This window comes from Pipistrellus hanaki (genome assembly GCF_964339955.1).
Source record: "Pipistrellus hanaki genome assembly, chromosome: 1".
In the NCBI taxonomy this organism is placed as follows: Eukaryota; Metazoa; Chordata; class Mammalia; order Chiroptera; family Vespertilionidae; genus Pipistrellus; species Pipistrellus hanaki.
In genome coordinates this window covers 8,094,497-8,115,937 of record NC_140503.1, presented here as the reverse complement: position 1 = coordinate 8,115,937, position 21,441 = coordinate 8,094,497, and the positions used below count along the sequence as shown (strand labels likewise).

The following is a 21,441-nucleotide window of genomic DNA, read 5'->3' as shown; positions in this document are numbered from 1 at the left end:
TTGACCAGAAGCACTGCCTCCTTTTGCTGGTTTTAGACACTGAGAGTCTCTTCCTTAGTCTGGAACAGTGACTCTCAAATAAGGGTCAGGTTTGCTCAAGGGGTATCTCAAGCCTCTCCAAAGAGGTTTTGTCCAATACAGCAAACCCCTCTTCCCCCAAACTGAGGATCTGCACATAAGGGTAGGAATTCCTGATAGGAGTGTGTTTGTACATGTGAACATTATCACAAGCAGAACAAAAATCTAAAAACCCTTAATCTGTGTGGAGCAGACATGAAATTTATGGAGTGATTTTTTTTTTCTTGATTAAGAGTAAGTTGCAAAGAAGTCATTCCTCCTGTAGCTAAACTTCACGACTAGGCTCCATGCTCCATAGCCGAGAACAGTAAGTTCACCTATTTATCTGGGGTAATCATACAGGATTAACGAAATAGAACGACTTCCCTCTTTTTATTAAATAACTACAATTCTATCCTTCTAAAAAGACAGTTTCCAGAAAGACCTGCCTGTCAATGAGGTACTTGACACTAGGATTAGCACAGGCTAGTCACAGTGTGGTTTCTTAGAAGTCTGCCGTTTCTGATTCTTTTTCATTAGTACCGTACAAGGGGTCCCCCAACTTGTTATGAACAGGAATGAAACCTTTGAAATACTTGACCATCTTCCCTTTAAGCTCCAGGGTGGCATCCTCATTGTACGCAATCATGGTGCGGAGATGCTGCGGGAAGGCAGAGACATGGTGCACCTACGGTTCACTCCCTCTTCTATGGCTCTATGCAGAGCAAATGCCCTGTGAGCACCTGTGATGTGGATCGTCACCTCTAGCATCCATGCAAGTGCCCATGCCCACCATCAGGGCTATGGTGGGCACATGGTGAGATCTCCATCGAAGAACCTAGCATTGTCCAGGATGATGTCCATGGCTCCCATCTTCAAATGGGCCCTGGACACCAGACTGGAACCTGGCTCATTAAAAACAATGTGCTTGTCAGGGCCAATGCCTCCAACAAACAGTGCATTCCCTCCTGCAGCCTTGATCTTCTTTTCAAAGGCATCCCTCTCAACTGGCAGGTCAGCTGTAATCTAATCTCATCCAGAATGGGGGTGTTTTCTGGGTGGGTGTCAGTGTGCTTGAAGAAGTTGTCTCACATAAAGGAGTAGCAGCTCTCTGGGTAGTCTTGAGGAAGACCCACATCCTCATCCATGTTGAAGGTCTTCACTTATTTGAAGGACTAGAGGCCTGATGGTCTTAAGCGACACTGCTAGTGGTTCTCAACCTGTCTTAGGCGACCCTGTTAGCTGCTGTAGAGCCTAAGGCCATCGGAAAACACAGATATTTACATTACGATTCATAACAGTAGCAAAATTACAGTTATGAAGTAGCAACAAAAATAATTCTATGGTTGGGGGGTCACCACAACATGAGGAACTGCATTAAAGGGTTGCGGCATTAGAAAGGCTGAGAACCACAGCAAGAGTTATAATTTTATATTTAATTGTTGTTTAGTTTGATCAAGTTAGAGAAATGTATGATGGTCTAAATTATTCTTGGGAATTGTACAGTACGTTCTGAGTCACAGCGCGTCTGAACTTTAACTCCAGGTTGATCATGAATCTCAACTTGGACTTGAGCAATGTCATGAAAGAGAATGTAATGTACTTCAGCAGAAAAGTAAGGTTCCAAATATTTCCCAGAGTTTGTCCACGTAGCCAGACATTTAAATTTTAGGACAGTGCTGTTTATAATTCATCTTATTTAGGAATATCTGCATCTTCTTATGGAGTATAATTCATTTTCGGTGCAATCATTTTCTTGGACAAATGGTTGATAATTCAAATAGGTCTTGTGTATTGCATTTAAGTATGGAAACTTAAAGAATGATTCAGAGTCTTCAGCTTCTGTATATCTCTGAAATTACTTAATTTCCACTAGATAGCTCCTTACTGCCTAAAAAATCTATGATTATAGAGAGCTCAGTACAGTTTAGCAATGAGAAATGAAAAAATTCCTATCCCCCACCCACCCTTGTCCTTGCCATTTAAAATACTTTCTTCTTGTCATATCAGGAAGAAAGCACAAACTTGGAGTCACTCTTTGGATGGGATGGTAGGTACAAGGAATCTGGCCTCTTAGACTCTTCAATTTCAGAATCTTGATCTGAGGAAGCTGCCCAGTATACTTTAAAAACAAGCTTATATAACCTAACCTGATTGCAGGAAAATAAAATAGAGCTCCTTATTCCATTTCAAATTATTACTAATATCCAACAAACTCAACTTGAAGGAAATTCACCACTTTATCATTTTCTCCATCATGCCATGAAATGGATCTGACTTTCAGTTTCTAGCACAAGCTTCCCAGACCAATAATGCAATAGAAGTCAAAACAGCAATCTTCCCTCCTGGCAAACAAATTGTACCCCCCACCCCCCTTTCTTCATTGTAAGTGCTTCATGTCTGGCAAATGAAATGTTTCCATGTTAAGACTTGCCAGTTGGCAAGTAGTCAAGTATCACTAATTCATACATGAAAGCATTGAATGATATTAGGTATCTATGTGTGTGTGTGTTTTTTTAATTTAATTTAATTTAATTTTCATTGATTTTTAGAGAGAGGAAGGGAGAAAGAGAGAGAGAAACAGGCAGAGAAACATTGATGTGAGAGAGAAGCATTGATCATTTGCTTCCTGCACATGCCCTGACTGGGGATTGAACCCGAAAACTGGGTATGTGCCCTGACTGGGAATCAAACCCATCACCTTTTGGTGCATGGGACGACACTCCAACCAACTGAGCCACACTGGCCAGGGCTCTATGTGTTTTTTAATGTGCTAAAAAATGTATGGTGGTTTACAACTAGTTTAATTGCTTTTCTTTATAGGTTAAATGCCAGAAAATGACTCTATTATTTACTTCCTATGTGACTTTGGGCAAGTTACTTTACCTCTTTAAGCTTTGTGTTGTTTTTTTTTTTTCCATTGGTAATATGGGATAAATAACAATAACATAACTATTATTTTTATGTTTAATGGCACAACATAAACACTCAGAATTGTGAATTATTACTATGATTTTGGCCCACAAGATGAGGTTTATGTCTTTTTTTGTTGATTTTATCATATCTCTAAGTGAGTGTTCAACATCTGATAAATGAATAAGATCACTGTTACCTTTCCCTTCACCTTTGTTGCTTAACTTTTGCTTAATGTGTAAAATTCCCTAAACTCCCGATATATTATTTTTTGCAAGTTAACTGCTCCAAAATGTAATTGAATTATGTGGACGTGCTTTGAAAAATGTGAAGGCTATCCAAATGTAATTGATGATGATGATGATGATGATGATGATAATGGAGTCACTTGCCAAAGAACGGGAGTGTTCTTGGCTGACCTCTCCTGTCTGCTGAAAGTGACAGGTAAAGTTGCCACTTGGAACTAAAATCTTCTAAAATATATGATACAAATGTAAGTATATAAGTAATTGAAAGGGTGAGCAATGACATTTATGATATCTGACATTCTTTTGCTTTTGAGGGGAGATTTGCCTGTTTTGGTTCCTTAAATATGTGCATCCTTTTCCATCACCCGTCATGTGTATCTTTTATGTGGTTTTGCTTTTCGATAAGAGGATTGGTCTTTGAGTAAGGATTTGCTAAGAATGCTGGTTCCTCACTAGAACTCCCAAACAATGTGTTGTGGCATTGTTCTCCCTTCATCTTCATTTCTGAATATCTTTATTACTAGCTATGTTTATTTTTTTCTTCTTCAAAAAAGATAACTCTCTGAATCTAGAACTGGATCAGTACCAAATGCACTGGTAGATTGTGTGTGTGTGTGTGTGTGTGTGTGTAAGGGTTATGCTTGATTTTGCTGATGAAAGGTCTTTGTTCTTACTCCACATATTATTCTATTTTAAGGGACGGATATTGGACTGGAAAAGGGGAAAGAAAAGGATCTGACATATAACTGCTAATTATAGTAGCAATATATTAAATACTATGTGCCAGTCATTGTGCTAAGTAGTTTATACATGTAATATTTTATTTTATTTTATTTATTTATTTATTTTTTTTACTTCTTTTTTTTTAATAAGTTTTTATTTTTCATATTATTACAAATGTTCCTTCCTCCCCCCCCCCCCACCATTGCTCTCCTCCACCAGGTTCCCACCCCACCCTCTGCCCTTTCCCCTCTCCCCATTGTCCTCATCCATAGGTGCACAGTTTATGTTCAGTCTCTTCCCACGCCCCCTCTCCCCTTTTCCCCAAGAATCGTCAGTTCACTCCCCTTCCATACCTCTGATTCTATTATATTCAACAGTTAATATTGTTCATCAGATTTTTTTAATTTCCTTGGTTTTTAGATTCACTTGTTGATAATTACGTATTTGTTGTTCATAATTTTTATCTTTGTTTACTTTCTCTTCTGAAAGAACCCCCTTCAGCAATTCATATAATTCTGGTTTGGTGGTGATGAACTCCTTTAGCTTTTTTTTATTAGTGAAGCTCTTTATCTGGCCTTCGATTCTGAGTGATAGCTTTGCTGGGTAGCTTATTTTTGGCTGTAGGTTCTTGCTATTCATCACCTTGAATATTTCTTGCCATTCCCTTCTGGCCTGCATGGTTTCTGTTGAGAAGTCAGCTGACAATCGTATAGGTGCTCCTTTATAGGTAACTACCTTCTTTGCTCTTGCTTCTTTTAATATTCTCTCTTTATCTTTTGCTCTTGGAATTTTAATAATGATGTGTCTCGGTGTGGTCCTCTTTGGATTCCTTTTGTTTGGAGTTCTGTGCGCTTCCTGGACTTGTAAGTCAAATTCTTTCACCAGGTGGGGGAAGTTTTCTGTCACTATTTCTTTCAGTATGTTTTCGATATCTTGCTCTCTCTCATCTTCTGGAACCCCCATAATTCTGATGTTGGTTCGCTTGAAGTTGTCCCAGAGGTTTCTTACATTATCTTCAATTTTCTGGATTCTCTTGCCTTCTAGCTTCTGTGGAGGAGTGTCTTCTGGCTCTTTATGTTCCAAATCTTTGACTTGATTCTTGCGATCTTCCCTTCTGTTTTTAGGACTCTGTAGAATATTTTTTATTTCAGACAATGTATTCTTTATTTCTTGTTGATCCCTTATCATTTCTTGTTGACTCCTTATTAATTCTAGTTGATCTCTTTTCATATCCTCATAGGCCTTATCCATCTTTTCTAGGAAATTCTTGAAAAACCTTATAAGCGTAGATTTGAACTCTATATCCAGACGCTTTTTGTCCTCCATTTCTTTCGTTTGTGATCTATTTTGTTGTCGCATTTCGCAGTTACAGATGGGACGGGGTTTCAGGGTGGAGCCTGCAGCTTTGGCTTCCGTCAGCCCCGCCCTATGCGGGTCCTTCAGTGCTCGCTGCCTGCGCCTCTGAGAGAAAGGTGCCCTCGATTTTCGCCTGCTGCCAAACAGTCTATGCTCTCCCACAATGAGCCCGGTATTGGGGTTCAGTTCAGTTGGAAGTGGAGTTGGAGGTGGCGTTCACAGCAGTCTGGAGCCCCAGTCTCCTTCCGGCCAGGGCAATCCCGCGGCACAACCGACGGTCCCTTCTCTGGGGGCAGTGTGCGCGCCTCCGGGACCTCCTTTCTCTGCTACCCCGGGGTTCCGCTTTACAGCCCAGCTCCCTATGGGTGAGCCTGGGTCCCCGGGGTCTGGCCCAGAACTGGGGTTCAGAGCAGTCAGGGGCCCAGCACAGTCGGAGTTTTATCTCCTTCCCGCTAGGGAACGCCCGCCAGGCACTCGGCCTCCCTCCTCTCCGGCTCCGTCCTCTTCGCGTGCGCCGCGTGTCCCCGTACCTTGGGCTTTTACAGTTCCTCCGCGCTTCCTTCTGGTTTTCTCCTTGCTTCTTGTTGTAGGATTTCCAGTCAGTCGACTTTCCTGTAGTTCTGGGTAATGTCCATTTTATATTTTAGTTGTATTTTATTTAAATTGTTGTGTGCGGCTGCGGCTAGTTGCCTACCCGAGCAGCCATCTTAGATTCTCCCTATACATGTAATATTTTAAATCCCCATTTTATAGATTAGGAAATTGAGGCTCAGAGAAGTTCATTACCCAAGTTCTCATAGTCAGGAGAAGTAGAAGAGCTTGAATTCAAATGACACCTGGCTCATTTGCTATATACTTTGCCTTATTGGTTCCTCCATTTTTCCATCTTTAAAATGGAATATTTATTTTTGTGTGTGAAAAGCTCCAGTTTTTGGGGATGGGGTGAGGAGGATTGAGGAGACCCTTGTAGTGACAGCAGAAAATTACAGATGTATAATGAAATAAATGGTGAAAGGTTTGGAGAAGCTGTAACATGGGGCAGAAATGAAAATACTCTACAGGCCCACATTGTTTATGTTCTTGTGGGAGTGCAAGTTACAGTTATGATACCAGACGGGAAAGAGAAAGGGGTACATGTAGAATTTGTAAAATGCCCTTTGCAAACCTTGTTTGGCTCCTGGTATAAAGGGATTTATTTGTTACTGTTGTTGTGTGTGATAGTACTATGGTGATTATGCTATAAATATCATTATTAGTCAGAAATTATACTAAAATATTGATAAGTGGAATGATCTGGTTAATAGCATTTGTTTTAAATACTCAAGCAAAAATAATATTGTGGACGTGAATCAATGGCACTAGCAAAGTTGAGTGTTGGATATGTGGGCTTCAGTTTTCTTTTTTCTCTCCTTGTATGTGTTTAACATTTTTTTTTAAATCCTCACCTGATGATATGTCTTTATTGATTTTAGAGAGAGAAAGAAAGGGAGATTGTGAGAGAGTGAGAAAAACATGGATATAAAAGGGAAACACTGATCGGCCCTGACCAGGGATCCAGCCTGCAACCTGGGTATATTCCCTGAATAGGGATCGAACCAGCAACCTTTCTGTGTGTGGGATGACGTTCCAACCAACTGAGCCCCACCAGCCAGGGCTGTGTTTAAAACTTCTATAGTAAAGAGTAAGCACATTAAGAAACCTGAAACCAAGCTCCTTTCTCTGTAAAAGCTTCATGTAGAAATAAAGGACAAATAGAGAAGAAGCAGTTAAATTAATGATGACTTCTACTAGTAAATGCAGTGGGCTAAAAGGATACAAATAACTTGACTATTAGCTTAGTGGGTGTCAGAGAGGACTCCAACTTCTCTGTTTTATAAAATTATCCCCCCACAAAGTTCCCTCCATTTGAGGTCTTTAACAGTAATAGGGATTTAAAAAAAAATATTTTCTTGAGTTTTTACAGAGAGGAAGAGAGAGGGATAAAAAGCTGGAAACATTGATCAGCTGCCTCTTGCACACCTCCTACTGAGGATGTACCTGCAACCAAGGTACATGCCCTTGACCAGAATCAAACCTGGGACCTTTCAGTCCGCAGGCCAACGCTCTATCCACTGAGCCAAACCGGTTTAGGTAGTAATAGGGATTTAAGATGTGCCCTCAAATGGTGTAGTTAGCCTGGGCACCTTCTGCCCTCAGGGGTTCTTTTCCATGCTTCTTATCCAACAGAGGATGGGAGCCTAACTCATTCTGATTAGAACAGGGACAATTTTAACTGTGCTGTAACCAGTCTAGTTTCTACTTCTCCTAAAGTTATGTTTCCCAAAATATCCTTCCTAGGGATATGCCTCTCTGAAGAGTATTTCACTTTCCTTCAACACTTAGGGGTACGTAGCTGACTTAGAGACTGAGCATTCTTTATATCCCTCTGCTCTGACCAGTCTCTGAGCTGGTCAGGCGCGACTGGGGCACATATCATTCTCTAACCATGAGGCCGTGCCAGGTTTCTCTGTCACTCAGAGTAGACAGAGGTTTTCTGTCTGCCCCTCTGACTCTTGGAATAGGTCCTTGGTTTCTTTCCGTCCTTGCAGACACAGATCATCCTTGGACCTTCAGTTGGTTTTCAGCTCCACATCCCAAAATGGCCAGTAGTGGAGCTGGAGACTTAGGAAGAAAGGGATACAGAAGTTCTTGTGATACAAATTGTTTTTCCTGTAAGTAATAATAAGATAAGGTACAGGAACTTCAGTGTCATATCCAAGATCCAAATTTAGTCCATGAACACAGATAATAAGGTAGCAAAGCCCTGGGATGGGGATGGGCTGGAGGGGGTCAATGGGGAAAAAAAAGGAGATGTATGTAATTCTTTGAACAATAAATTGTTCAAACAATTTATTTTTTTGAACAATAAAGATTAAAACAAAAAACAAAATTAGTCTATGGCAGGAATATAAATTCTAAACTGCTTTGTTGTACTAAAAATCATATATGTGGATTAATTCATTCATTTATTCAACAAGCATTTATTTACAACAAGACACTCATTAAATGCTGGATATCCTATATAATAAAAGCCTAATATGCTAAATGTCTGGTCATCTGGTTATCTGTTCAACCAATCGAAGTGTAATATGCTAATGATATGCTAAGGCCACTCAACCGCTCATTATGATGTGCACTGACCACCAGTGGGAAATGGCTAGGCAGTGAAGGACAGATTGCATTCCTGAAGAGGGAATATTATATGCAAAAGCATGGGAGGGTATGAGCATCATAAGTTGGGGTTTCTGCAAGTCAGTATGGTTGAAGTGTGGTACATATGGAAAAGACAGAAGATGAAGCTTGACAGATGAGCAAGGATCCGCTTATGCTGGACTCTATATGCTAAGTTGATTACTTGGATTTCAACCAGCAGTAAATGAGGAAGATTTGCATTTTAGAAAAATCATTTTGGATATCATATAAAAACAATGGTCAGAAGGGAATCAGTCTGGATATCACAGCAATAATCTAGGAAAGAGATTGTGCAGGCTTCAATTAAGGTGGAGATGCAGAAGATAGTAGATTTTAGAGATAATTTCTAGATAGAACCAGTTGGACCAAGAAATAGAATCTACTGGACGGAAGGAACACTTTGACAGACACAAATATAGTGAATTAAGGCAGATATGCAGGGCGATTAAGAAAGATGTCTAATTCCGAATTGATACTATAATTAAGAGAAGAAATGAAAAAGGTACCATGCATAATTTTTACTTTGACCATTGGGATAAATACTTATAGCAATCCAAATTTATAAATCACTCTTTATTTATGGCTATCACTTCTCAGTGAAAGGTTAGATTGGAGAGAAAACAAATAGTTTAAAAAGGGGCAATGACATCAAATCCATAAGCCATGAACTTTATGTAGTGAAAGAAGCTGCCACTAAAAAATAAGATGGAATTAGGATATATGCTTCAAATCTTACATTAGTAACCAATGTTTGCAAAGAAGGAGGGAAAAATATTATTTTAATTTTTCATTTGGCAAACAAACAAGAACCCCTGCAGCTCAGAGATATTAAATGATTTGCTTGAGGTTACACATGGCTATAGGTGGGAACTCACACTGCATCCCAGAGTTCTCCGTAGGACATTGTGATAATTCCAGGACATTTACCCAGAATGTTTAGGGCCCAAGATGTGAAAAGTAAAGTGAGTGGCCTATTTGAAGAAAAGAAAATGAGTAAATTTTGAAAATGGTAATGAAGATACTGTACAAACCTTTGGAATATACACTGAGTGGCCAGATTATTATGATCTCTGAATGCATAATAATCTGGCCACTCAGTGTATATTCTGTAAAATAAAAGGCCACTCAGTGTATATCTTATATAACAATATGCAAATTTCCCCCTCGACCAGGAGTTTGGCCAGCAGGCAGGCCAGCCAATTGCCCATGTCCCCTCCCCCTGGCCGGGCTGGCCGGACCCCACCCATGCACGAATTCATGAACTGGGCCTCTAACACACACACACACACACACACACACACACACACACACACTGACCAGATTATTATGCATGCAGAGATCATAATAATCTGGCTCTCAGTGTATATCAAGCAAAATGGTTATTTGGAGTTCTATTGGAGTGAGAGATGGGAGGAAAATAAGTAATAAAAAAAGAGTTCTGATTATTTTTATTTCTAACAAATTTTATCCTGATATTTGTATAAATAATATTAGAATTTTCAAGAATTTATTTTGAGAACATTGATAGGATATAGGATAGTTGACATTTAAATTTTCAATTCGTTTCAATCACTGTGTGAAGGTTGACCATCTGTTATGTACCTAGCATTATGACATGTTCTAAGGGAGTTACAAATATTATGTAAGATAGTTCTGTCCTCAAAGATGTTAAAGTGTTAGGGATACTAGATTTGCAAACATGAAACTAATTTAGAACCATAACTAACAGAACAGTGATACATTTATATAATGAAGTGACAAAAGTTTTGAGGCAGATAATGTGTAGTCAGAAAGCTAGTGATGATGTCTGGAGTCAATTAGAAGGCTTCATGAATGGTATAATTCTTAAGATGGGCCTTAAAAGATTAAATGAAATTGATTTTTAAAGGAAAAAAGTATGGGACTAGAGAGGTAAACAAGTTTAATTTTGTATTTTTTCTAAAGAAATAAATAGTCCAGCCAGCGTTGCTCAGTGGTTGAGCATTGACCTATGAACCAGGAGGTCATGGTTTGATTCCCAGTCAGGGCATATGCCCAGGTTGCTGGCTGGATCCCCAGTGTGGGGTGTGCAGGAGGCAGCCAATCAATGATTCCCCCTCATCGTTGATGTTTCTATCTCTCCCTCCCTCTCCCTTTCTGTCTGAATTCAATAAAAATATATTTAAAAAAATACCAGATTTATTGTAATTGTTCATCTGTTCACTATGGTATTACTTAAAGAAATATTGAGAACAACTTATAAATGTCAAATAATAGAATAAGGGAAGTAATATTTCATGCTATATCATATAATTAAATGTTATTAAGCTAATAAAAATGATGAAAGGACAATGTAGCTTGGTGGAGAATCCTGTCCTATAGCCAAACTACAATATAAGTTCTGCCACTTACTAGCTTTGTGTCTTTGGGCAAGTCACTTACTCTTTTTGAGTTTTGGTTTACTTAACTGTAAATGGAAATGACAATAAGTACTTTGAAAAATTATTGTGAGGATTAAAATAATGTACACTGAGAACCTGATAAATAGTGGGCATTCAATAAACATTATTATTCAAATGTATTACTAGTATGTAAAGAGATATGAAGGGAAATATGTCAATTTTTATCAAAAGCATTAAGATGAATATTTCCTGTTTGACTTGGTAATTCCACAATAAAAAGTTTATTCTAAGGAGATAACTAAAGATGTGTGCATATACTTAAAAGGATCTTTGCATCATTGAATAGAAAAGTGAAAAATAAGCCCAAATTTCACAAGTAGGTGATTGGTGAAATAAATTATGATTTCACTTACATAAAGGATATTATAAAACCATTATAATGAGGATGTATTTCTGATGTAGAAAATGAGGAAAGCAGATTCTAAAACTATACACAGTAAAATCTCATTTTGTAAACACACACACACACACACACACACACACACACATATATATATATATAAAGAGACAATTTTCTAGAAGGATAATACAGCAAAATGTTAACTGTGGTTGTCTCTGAAGAGTGGGCCTTTGGTGATTTTATTTTCTTCATTGTGCTTACCCGAATGTTTTACTTTTATGGTCATGAGCATAAATAATCAATTATTAAAAATTAGGAATGTGTTGCTATTACAATATTTAGTGGTATAGGAAAATGCTTAAGATTGAAAGAAATATTTAAAACTTATGTATTATAGGATACCAATTTTGTTATAGTATTTTTATCTAAGTTGAATGACTGAATTTTGCTTTAGTGTCTTTTTCTCTCAGCATGTCGCTATGCTTTGGTGACACAGGGGAGGCAGGCTGAATAGTGACGTAGCAGCGTGTGGACTCCTGTACGCCTGGAGAGAAATCATCCCTTTTCCAGATCCCCCATTGAGTGTTTCCTTCATTTTTATCACAGCTTTAACAGTTGGCTTTCTTGGCTATTTTCATGAAGAAACAAAGTTTAGCCAACTGCCAAAATCCATTCTCCTCTTCCCTCCTTTTCTTTCATCCTTACTAGGATCCAGCAGAGTCAGCACCCACTAGTCACTGGGCAGATGTAATGGTGAATAAGAGGCATCGTTCTTGGAGCCTACTGTCCATTTGGCAGAGATAGTCAGCGATCACCCAAAGAAGTATATGATTAAAAATTATGCTAACTACTGTGAAAAATATTAGAATAGGATATTATAATACAGAAACATTTGGATGGAGGCTAGGGAATCAATTTAGACAGGGAAGTCAGCAAAGTCCTCTGTGGGGAAGTGGCAGTTTAAGTCAGGCTTGAAGTATGAATAGGAGTCAGCCAGACAAACGCGAAGGGGAAAAGCATTGTGTGAAGAGGGATAACTATGTAGAAAGGTTTTCAGATAAAAAACAGTTTTGTGTATTCAAAACTGGGGCAAGAGCCAGCATTTCTGACTCTGGTGTTATGACATGAGGTTGGAAGGTAGGCAGGAACCTGGTATAATATATTAAGGATTTTGGATTTTCTTGAGGGCAATGGGCAGCCACTGAAGGGTTGGCATGAAATTGTATTTCAAAAAGATTTGTTTGGCCCAAATGGCATTGTTCAGTGGTTGAGCATTTACCTTATGAACCAGGAGGTCCCAGGTTCAATCCCTGGTCAGGGGCCATGCCTGGGTTGTGGGCTCTATCCTCAGTGGGGGGCATATAGGAGGCAGCCAATGATTCTCTCATCATTAATGTTTCTATCTCCCTCTCCCTGTCCCTTCCTCTCGGAAATTAATTAAAAAAGAAAAAAAACAAAACTGTTTGGCTGCTCTTAGGAGCAAGAACTGGAGAGGGGCAAGAAAGAACCAGGAAGATGAGTTTGGTGCCCTGTAATGATAATGAAGATGAGGCACAGAAGACAGTTTGTAGATATCTTTTGTTGGTCGTATTGACAGGACTTAGCGACAGATTGGATTAAGGAAGCGAGGGAGAAGGAACAGGTGTCAAGGATGTTTTTCAGAATACTTTGTCTGAGTGACTTGCTGGATTATATAGATGGCGGAATAGGTTTTTTTGGGGGGTGTGGGGTGGAGAATGAGGGAAGAGATAGAAGTTCAGTGTAGGACATGTTTATTTTATGATATCTACAAGATTTCCAGTGCATAAACTGAATAGATGAGGTGTGTTACTCAGAAGAGCTATACATCTGGTATGGAGATACACAGTTAAGAGTATTTGGCACATGTAGCGTGAGATCCTTGTGGACGGTGGGGATTGACTGGAGACAAATGCAGAGTGTAGGGCTGAACCATGAGGAATTCCAACATTTAAACATCAAGTAATGGGGGAGATGGCAAAGCACATCGGGAGGAACCCACGAGGGAGGTGGGAGGAAGATGAGGAGAATGTGGTGTCAGGCATGCCAACGGGAGAAAGTTTCAAAGAGGGAGGGAATGACTATATGGAACGGGTCAAAGGTCTAGTAAAAGGATGACTGGAAAGTGCCTACTGGATTTGGCAACATGGCGGCTCTAGAGGATGGTGAAAAAAGCAGATTCAGTGCCATCGTGGTAGTGGAAGCAAGGCTGAAGGGAGTGGATGAAAGAACTGGAAATGATGAAGAGATAAGAGAGTATAATCTCTGGCTTTGAATGGAGAGACCAATAGTTAGAGGGAAACATCAAGTTAAACAAGAGACCTTTTGTTTTGCTTTCACAAGCATTAGAATGCTCATGTAAATGTGTATGAGAGACAACTGCTGGCTGGAGGGCATTAGCTGGGATGGGTGTTTGATGGGAAAAGGGAAGAAGGCAATGTGGGTAGGCTTTTGATATGGTAAGTACTATGCTAGGTGATTGGCACAGTACGTGATTTATTATTCACAACAGCCCTGTGAAGTTGATATGATTATCCTCCTTTACAGATGAGGAAACGGGGTTAAGTGGAGATAGAGCCAAAGTCTTAATTCGGAACTATTTCATTTCAGAACTCTCACGTATAGTCTCTTAGGATTTCTTCTATGATGGAGTATCAGCCAGTTTGCTAGAGCTGGCATGGACTAGGTGACATGAATAACAGGAATTAATTTTCTCGCTGTCCTGGAGGCCAGAAGTCCAAGATCAAGGTGTTGGCAGGTTTGGCTTCTCCTGAGGCCTGTCTCCTTGGCTTGCAGATGGCCATCTTCTCTCTGTGTCCTCACACGGCCTTTTCTCTCTTCACACGCATCCCTGGCATCTCTCCTGTGTCCAAATCTCCTCTTCTTACAAGGATACTAGTCAGACAAGATAAGAGCCTGCTCTAAGGGCCTCATTTTAATTTCATCACCTTTTCAAAGGCCTTACCTATCTCAATACAGGCACATTTTGAGAGTAGAACGTAATATATAAGTTTTGGGGTGGGGTGGCATTCAGTTTATAATAGATTCCTTCTGTTTTCTTCAAGTAGAAGGAAAAGAGTGGTTGTGGGGGAAGTTTTGAAGAGCCTGGAGAGGGATGAAACAGTGATTGCCTAAAGGTCAGGTGAGGCCAGAGATAATTTGTTTATATCCATCCAGCCCAATTATCTGGGTTTCCTCAGCAACATTCTGGTATAAGGTTAGAGAAATATAAGAACTTGTGCGCTGTGATGAGGCTGCTGGGTGTTCACATGGCCTTGGTGACCAGCCCGATGACTCTCTTTTCTGTGCAAAGTTGAAATGTAACTGAGTTTTAGTCACATCCTCATCACAATTACAGATAACTACATGTCAGGGACCTTTCTGGCTGTCCTCAAATAGTGGCAAACAGGAAAGGTGAAATAAATCAATGATTTTGTTGCATTCACCAGTGCAAAAATTAGCTTAAACATTTTCCCAGCTGGCTCTATATATTGTCTTTCACGATTCCTCACCAGTATCTTCATTCTTCTTTCGCTTTCCCCTTTCTTTCTATCTTCACTCATCAATTATTTATAGATCACGTACTCGATGTCTGGCCCCAGGAAGAAAAAGAGTCAACAATCTAGTGTAGGAAACAGATATGCATGTGTGCAAAAAGCCCTCAGGTTATGAGTCATTATTAAAGTAATAATTTATTTGTTCATTTATCCCACAAATACGTGTGCCTACTAAGTGCCAGGCAGTGTGTTAGGCATGGGATAAGATATGGATAAGATGATAGTTTCTGCCTTCAAGAAAATTACAACCTGATATAGAAAAATAAACAGGTAAGTAAAAACAAAACAAAACAATACAATGTGTTGTTTGTAAAATATTAAAAGATCTCAAAGAGAAAGGAGTGACCCTCATTGCTGCATTCCCTTGCATGTTTGGACATCCACTAAAAGGAGACATTGCTGAATTTTAACAAAAAATAACTTAAAAAAAAAGAACATTCAACTATAAAACAAAGAACATTCATTTTTTTAAAAAGACATTTCCGAATGCATGCCCTTGTTGTACATGGACAGTTTCGTAGCTCTTGAATTATGAGCAAACAGCAAGTTGGGGGAATCTATGGCTGTTCTCCTCATTTGAGTTTATTGTCCACAACCTGCACTCTCAGGTGGTGGAATGATTCACATTTTTCTGAAATACTCAACAGAAACCTGCTAAATATTAAAGGCTGAGACAAGTCACAGTAACAGAATATTACTGTGATGCTGGGTGAGCAGAAAACATATGCTGTCCTAGTACATATCTCTAATATTTGGGGCTTGAAACTATGGTTCCCTGAATGTGACTTAATAAAAGATGATGAACAGTAGGTCAAAAATGCTGAGAAGAAAATGGATTTTGTAGGTTATGTATTGAAACATTTTATTAAAAAAAGTATTTTTTAAAATTTATTTCAGAGAGGAAATGGAGAGATGGAAATAAAATCACTGAGAGAGAATCATTGATCAACTGCCTCCTACACGTTCCCTACTGAGGGACTGAGCCTGCAATGTAGCCATATGATCTAATAGGGAATCCAGCCATGACCTCTGGTTCATAGGTTGACCGGGCTGTAATTGAAATATTTTAAAGTATCACTTATTTTTCCTTATCTTAGGAAAAAAGTTATTTTTACAACCAGGTAATTTGGGATTGATTGAGACAATGGATATAACCTCGTTGCTTTTTTCAGAGGTGATGTGCTATATACACGCTCAATGTCTTATCCCCCATCTAGGCTTATTTATGTTGGAAAATACTAACCATATTATGGAAATGTGTAGGTAGTTGTAGAGAGAAAAGAGAAATTTGATAAATGGTATATATGAGATTTAGAATCAGGGAACAATAACAGCTGAAAATTGCTTTGATGTCATGCAGTGAACACCCACTATCTGCCTTTTGACTACATTTCACAATGGTATTCTAGAGTTTGCCATAGTGGAAAGGGCACCTGGTGGGGGTCAGGGTTTATAAGTTCTAGTCTAGCTCTGCCCTTGATAACCTAATGTGCCTTATTTCCCAACTCTAAGATGCAGTGGTTCTGGAAAAGGTCTTTAAGGCTCTCCCAGTTCTGATATTTCATCATTCTGTGATTCTACATCCCATGCCTATCAAACGCATTTTGATGTTCTTTAGTTACTTGGGCCAGAATTTCAGTTAGCGCATCCAGGAGCCTATTTCCCTGGGCTGTTGGGAACAGCATGGCCTTGCTTCTCCGGACTTGATTTGTTTTCTGTTAACTGCTGACAGCGAGCCATTCCACCTAAAGGGCTCCCTTGGTAGCCTTAAAGATTGAAAGGACAAGTGGACAGTGTTGAGAGCTCTGTGGAGGAGGCGACCTGAGAGACATTGACCATCATGACCCCTTGGGATTTGCAAAGAGGAATGACTCAAACTGGGCCATTCACTGCAGCCAGGTCAAAGGTCAGGTCAGGAATGTGGACAATGCTGGTGACTCCAGGTAGGTCTAGGAAGGTCAATAAGCCTCTTTAGTCCCTCCTGAATGTTGAGGAGATCTGGGCAGCCAAGTTCAGAAAGCTTAGGAAGTCTCCTAATTTCTGAAATGTCTTGAAGAAAAATATGACATTATTTTTTTATTTTTTATATTTTATTGATTTTTTACAGAGAGGAAGGGAGAAAGAGAGTAAGAAACATCGATGAAAGAGAAACATATCAGCTGCCTCCTGCACATCCCTCACTGGGGATGTGCCCACAACCAACGCACATGCCCTCAAACGGAATTGAACCCAGGACCCTTGTGTCTGCAGTCCAACGCTCTATCCACCGAGCCAAATTGGTTTCAGCACATTAATTTTTTTATTACCACCCAAACATTGTATTCTTATTTAATACTAAGTTAATCTATTCTAAATATTTTTTCAGTTCAAACATTTGCTAGACACGCTTTTCTGAACACTTCCCGAGTTAAAGGTCTGGTTTCAACTGATGCCATTGTGCAATGGATTTTTAGATTATTGTTGAAAGACCTTTTGAGTTTTATTATCCTTTAGTTTCAGTTAAGTAATATTAAATATAATTCTCTGGTGGCAGAAATATATGTCTACTATTATTTTGCTAAAAATAAGCTAACTTGGGAGTGATTATAAAATAATTTGGAGTATTGCCTTTCTTGGTGATAAAAAAAAGGTAATGGCTAATTTGTGAAAAAGTTATTAAACCAGATAACTAAAAATAATTTTGTGTTCTGATAACAATTTAAAGAAATTACAGGTCTTCCTATAATTGTTTCTACCATGGAATTCCATAAAAATTTACATATTTAAAAAAATTAAATTCCTGTTTCTGATCATGAAAACTAATAGCCATATAGCTAATACACAGTACAAGATGATTCCTCTTCTTTTTCTTTTTTTGTTTTGTTTTTGTTTTTGTTTTGTTTTGTTTCTATCTAGTTGCTTCCAAGATCCGGTACTTACAGGAATATCATAACCGGGTTCTCCACAACATTTACCCTGTACCTTCAGGAACAGATATTGCAAACACCCTGAAATACTTTTCTCAGACCTTGTTAAGGTAAGCTTTAAAATATCCTCTGCTTTGAAAGAATTACTAGATAGGACTGAAGTGATGGGGATTTACATTTTGATGGAACTGAATGTGTTGAAGGGCCTTTTTCCTAGTGCTCTGCCAGAAGAGTCTGGACTCCAGGTCCCTGGGTGTCTATAGCAGATCCGATCACAGGCCTGAGGGAAAGAAAAACAGGGTTGCGTGGCTTCTGCCTGCTTCCCTCCGTAGAACGTCTTATCAAGAGATTTTATAGAGTGATAAAAGTTATATATCTAGCAGTAAACATAGAGTAGGCTTAAAAGGAGAAACTGTATTGCTAACATTAAGAAAGGAAGCACTTACGGTCTTAAAGAAACTCAGAATTATGTAGCATTTTAGGTTCATCAGTAGCATTTCGTACTGATGTATAATATTTAGTAAGAACATATATTACATGGTATACTATGTGGTGATAAGTTATTTTTCATTGGTGTGACACTTCAAGTGTTCACCATGCTTTTCAATTGATAGGGAAATTCTCTGGAGGGCCAGGAAACAACAGATACTGTCAGCTTTTACTGTAACGTAGTGGCCGGAGGGACCTCTCTGCTTCACAGTTCTCATTAGGAAAATAACATCCAAGAAGTGAGGGGAACACTTTGCTTTGTATTAAATTCTAAGGCCAGGTCTCTTTGTTACCATGGTCTTGTCACTCCAAATCTGGTTTTGGAAACACATAGCTTTGACCCGCTACTGTTTCTTTAACTATATAACAGCAAAAGTTTGGTGAGACAGGTATTAGGTAGGGAAAGAACACCAATTTGGAAGGATTGCAGTGGCACTGGAGTTCACTGTGGTTTGAGGTTTTGCACGGGCAGACTGAACGCTCTGTAGAAAGAAGCTTCATGTGGTCAAGTCCGTTACTAGCCTTCTGCAGTCCTGCTATCTCTTTGTTCTGATCTTTGGAGTATCTTTTCTTCTTTAGAACCTTGGGTGTCCCTGTTCTACCTTAAGGGGATTCTGTTGATCAGATTCATAGATTTCATACTTGCATAGTAAGTTGAGGGCCTTGTTATAGGATATTTCCCTTATTTTCAAATCGCAGTGGAATGATTAGCTCAGTTTTCATAGTAATAATCAGATAAGTTTATGCACAAAGGCGTTTGATTCTATTCTCTTGAATTCTCCTCTTGTCTTTGAGGTCAGTTTTCTCAATGGGAAACACTTTCCTTTATCACCCATTTTTTAAGTTCTCGCATTGGGAGGTACTTCTCAGTAAGAAGCAAATTCTGAATTCCATTTGCAAAGGAACTGTGACACCCTAGTTGGAACTTGGAGCTTACTGCTTAGGTCTTAGTCATTGTGCCAAACGTTAAGAAATTTAGGATACCAAAGTAATGTTTGCAAGACATGAAGGTTCCATTTTCTTGAACAATAGATCATTAAAATATGGTCATGGGTCATAGCATTTTAATAATCAAACTGATATTAAGGTATTTTGTTCAAGTGGCTGTTGGAGAAGATTCTATGCAATTGAGCCAAGTCCAATTTCAAAGGGAGACATCAACAGCTGCAATACTAGTAATAATTAAAAGACAACAACTAGTAATAATACTAACGATAGCTATCGTAATCATAATAACATAGTATAATAATAATAGTAATTATATTTGTCAAGCACTGTTTTAAGCACTTTTCACGTATCATCTTATTTAATTAATCCCTTATAATAATTCTATGAAATAAGTGTATTATTAAAATAAATTTTAGTTATAGTTTACATTCAATATTATTTTGTATTGGTTTCAGTGTATGGCATGATGGTTGGGCAATCATAGCCTTTTATATAATTTTTACATTCAGAAATTCTTTTGGCTTTTAGAATTGAGATACTTGGAAGGAAATAAGAAGAAAGAGTTAGAGATGATTTTTCATAGAGTAACCCTCTGTCTTCTTATTTGAGAATTCTCAAGGATGCTAACATTATTATTATTTTGATTAAAATATGCAACTTGAAGTTTCAGTAGCTCCATTGGAGTCAGAATTGCATTTTTAGAGTAATAGTCCTCTGGTATTCATGCATGCATATTACTCTCATTGATTTAAGTAGACTTTTGTACATATTTCCAAAGGCAGTAATTATCCTACCTGTTTAACTTCAATTAATTTAATGCACAGGAGAGAAGCGATTGTGTTTAGCATAACTGACTAGATCAACAGTTGAATAGTCCACACATCCACTTAGCTGATAATTAGACTCAGGACAGAGTGCATGGCGGTTCCCTAAACTCTAGGCTGGTTGAAGGTGAGTCCTGTGTATTATTCAGCTTGCTACCCCTCGAGCCTACCTCAGTGTTTGGTCCTTAGAAGATCAGTATATGTTTGTTGAATTGACTTGACTTTGGTTCATATTTCACCTATGTAGGAACCCTTCTAGTGCATTGACTTCATCTAACCTGGGATCTTGGGTAAAATTTCATCTGAATTCTGAGTTGTACTCATTTTAATTTAGTAGGAACCTAAAGTGTAGGAATTGACACAGTTTTCACACAACTTCAGGGTTTAGTTTTTTGTTTGCTTTTCGTATTAGAAGCAACTATGAAGATCATCTAATTTAATCCCCCCTCACCACTACCAGAGGTGTCTGTCTATCATCTATTAGAAGCATTTGTGACCGTGTTTTAAACATCTAAGGTCTTTAAGGATCTTGCCTTTTACCTGGCAGAACATTTAAAGGTTTCCAGTCTTCCTACGTCAAACATTCTCTCTTCTGGTGCCATTTAAGCTGGTAGCACATAACATTTTTTAAAAAATAATTAAGTTTGGGAAAAGTCATTTTCTGCTAACTCTTAGAAAAAGTTTAATATGTTTTTAAAAGGGATTCTAGCCTCATAATTGAATTATAATTTCTGATTACTTAGGAGGAGTATATAGCCCTTCAGATTACTGATTTGAAGTCTACAGAGAAGCTTCAAATGATTTAAAAAAGTTTGTTTGGTGCATTCAACTCAAGTCAACATTTATAACCTTAGAGAAAGTTTATTTTATGTATTAATTTTCTGTGCTATAAATACCTTGGGGCAACTTCTCATCTTTACCAACACCCACAGAGATCTTTTCTCGATTTCTCTTGATGTTGGAAGTAAATGCTTGATAAAGAGGATCTCAGGAGGGAGAAGGAAAGGTGAAAAGTTGGATGCTGAGTCAAACTCTTCTGAGCAGGGCGTTCTGAATATTCTTTCTGGTTGGATGTACAGACCTCTGGGAAAGAATTTCAAATGGGAAGTTGGTTTTATGATTCCCAAGTTAAACAGTTTGGTTGGGGAAATAGGTGTTTTTTTTTTGTTTTTTTTTTTTCTTCCTGAATAAAACTCACAAAACATCATAAAATCACAATACATTGCACATTTATTCATGAGCCCTTCTTAAGTTTTTCCACAAATGAAAACATTTCCTCACATTGAACATGAATGGTAATTTAAAGCTGGTTTCATGGATAACTCATCCTCAGCCATTTTTCTCTCTCAATTTCACCTACTTATTGAATCTGAAGGCAGTGAGAGAGTTT

General features: G+C 38.5%; 1 protein-coding gene and 1 pseudogene across 12 annotated transcripts in view; one reads left to right on the top strand and one right to left on the bottom strand.

Annotated features, from left to right (window-relative positions):
* UNC79 (unc-79 homolog, NALCN channel complex subunit) overlaps nt 1-21,441 on the top strand; it is a 205,130-nt gene that overhangs the window by 22,080 nt on the left and 161,609 nt on the right. For 10 of the 11 annotated variants that reach the window (XM_084873274.1, XM_084873273.1, XM_084873267.1 and 7 more), the window contains exon 2: nt 17,780-17,900. Coding sequence is in view for 9 of the 11 variants with exons in the window: in XM_084873273.1 (XP_084729399.1) it covers nt 17,780-17,900 (121 nt within the window). In the remaining 2 variants the exon portion in view is untranslated. Of the gene's footprint in view, nt 1-17,779; nt 17,901-21,441 lie in introns of those variants that run through there. The other variant, XM_084873264.1, reaches the window with a different exon arrangement.
* Nucleotides 544-11,595, bottom strand: LOC311611708 (glucosamine-6-phosphate deaminase 1-like; annotated as a pseudogene). The gene is made up of 2 exons: nt 11,571-11,595; nt 544-1,219 (listed from the first exon to the last, which is right to left on the bottom strand). The product of its transcript is annotated as a glucosamine-6-phosphate deaminase 1-like (transcript).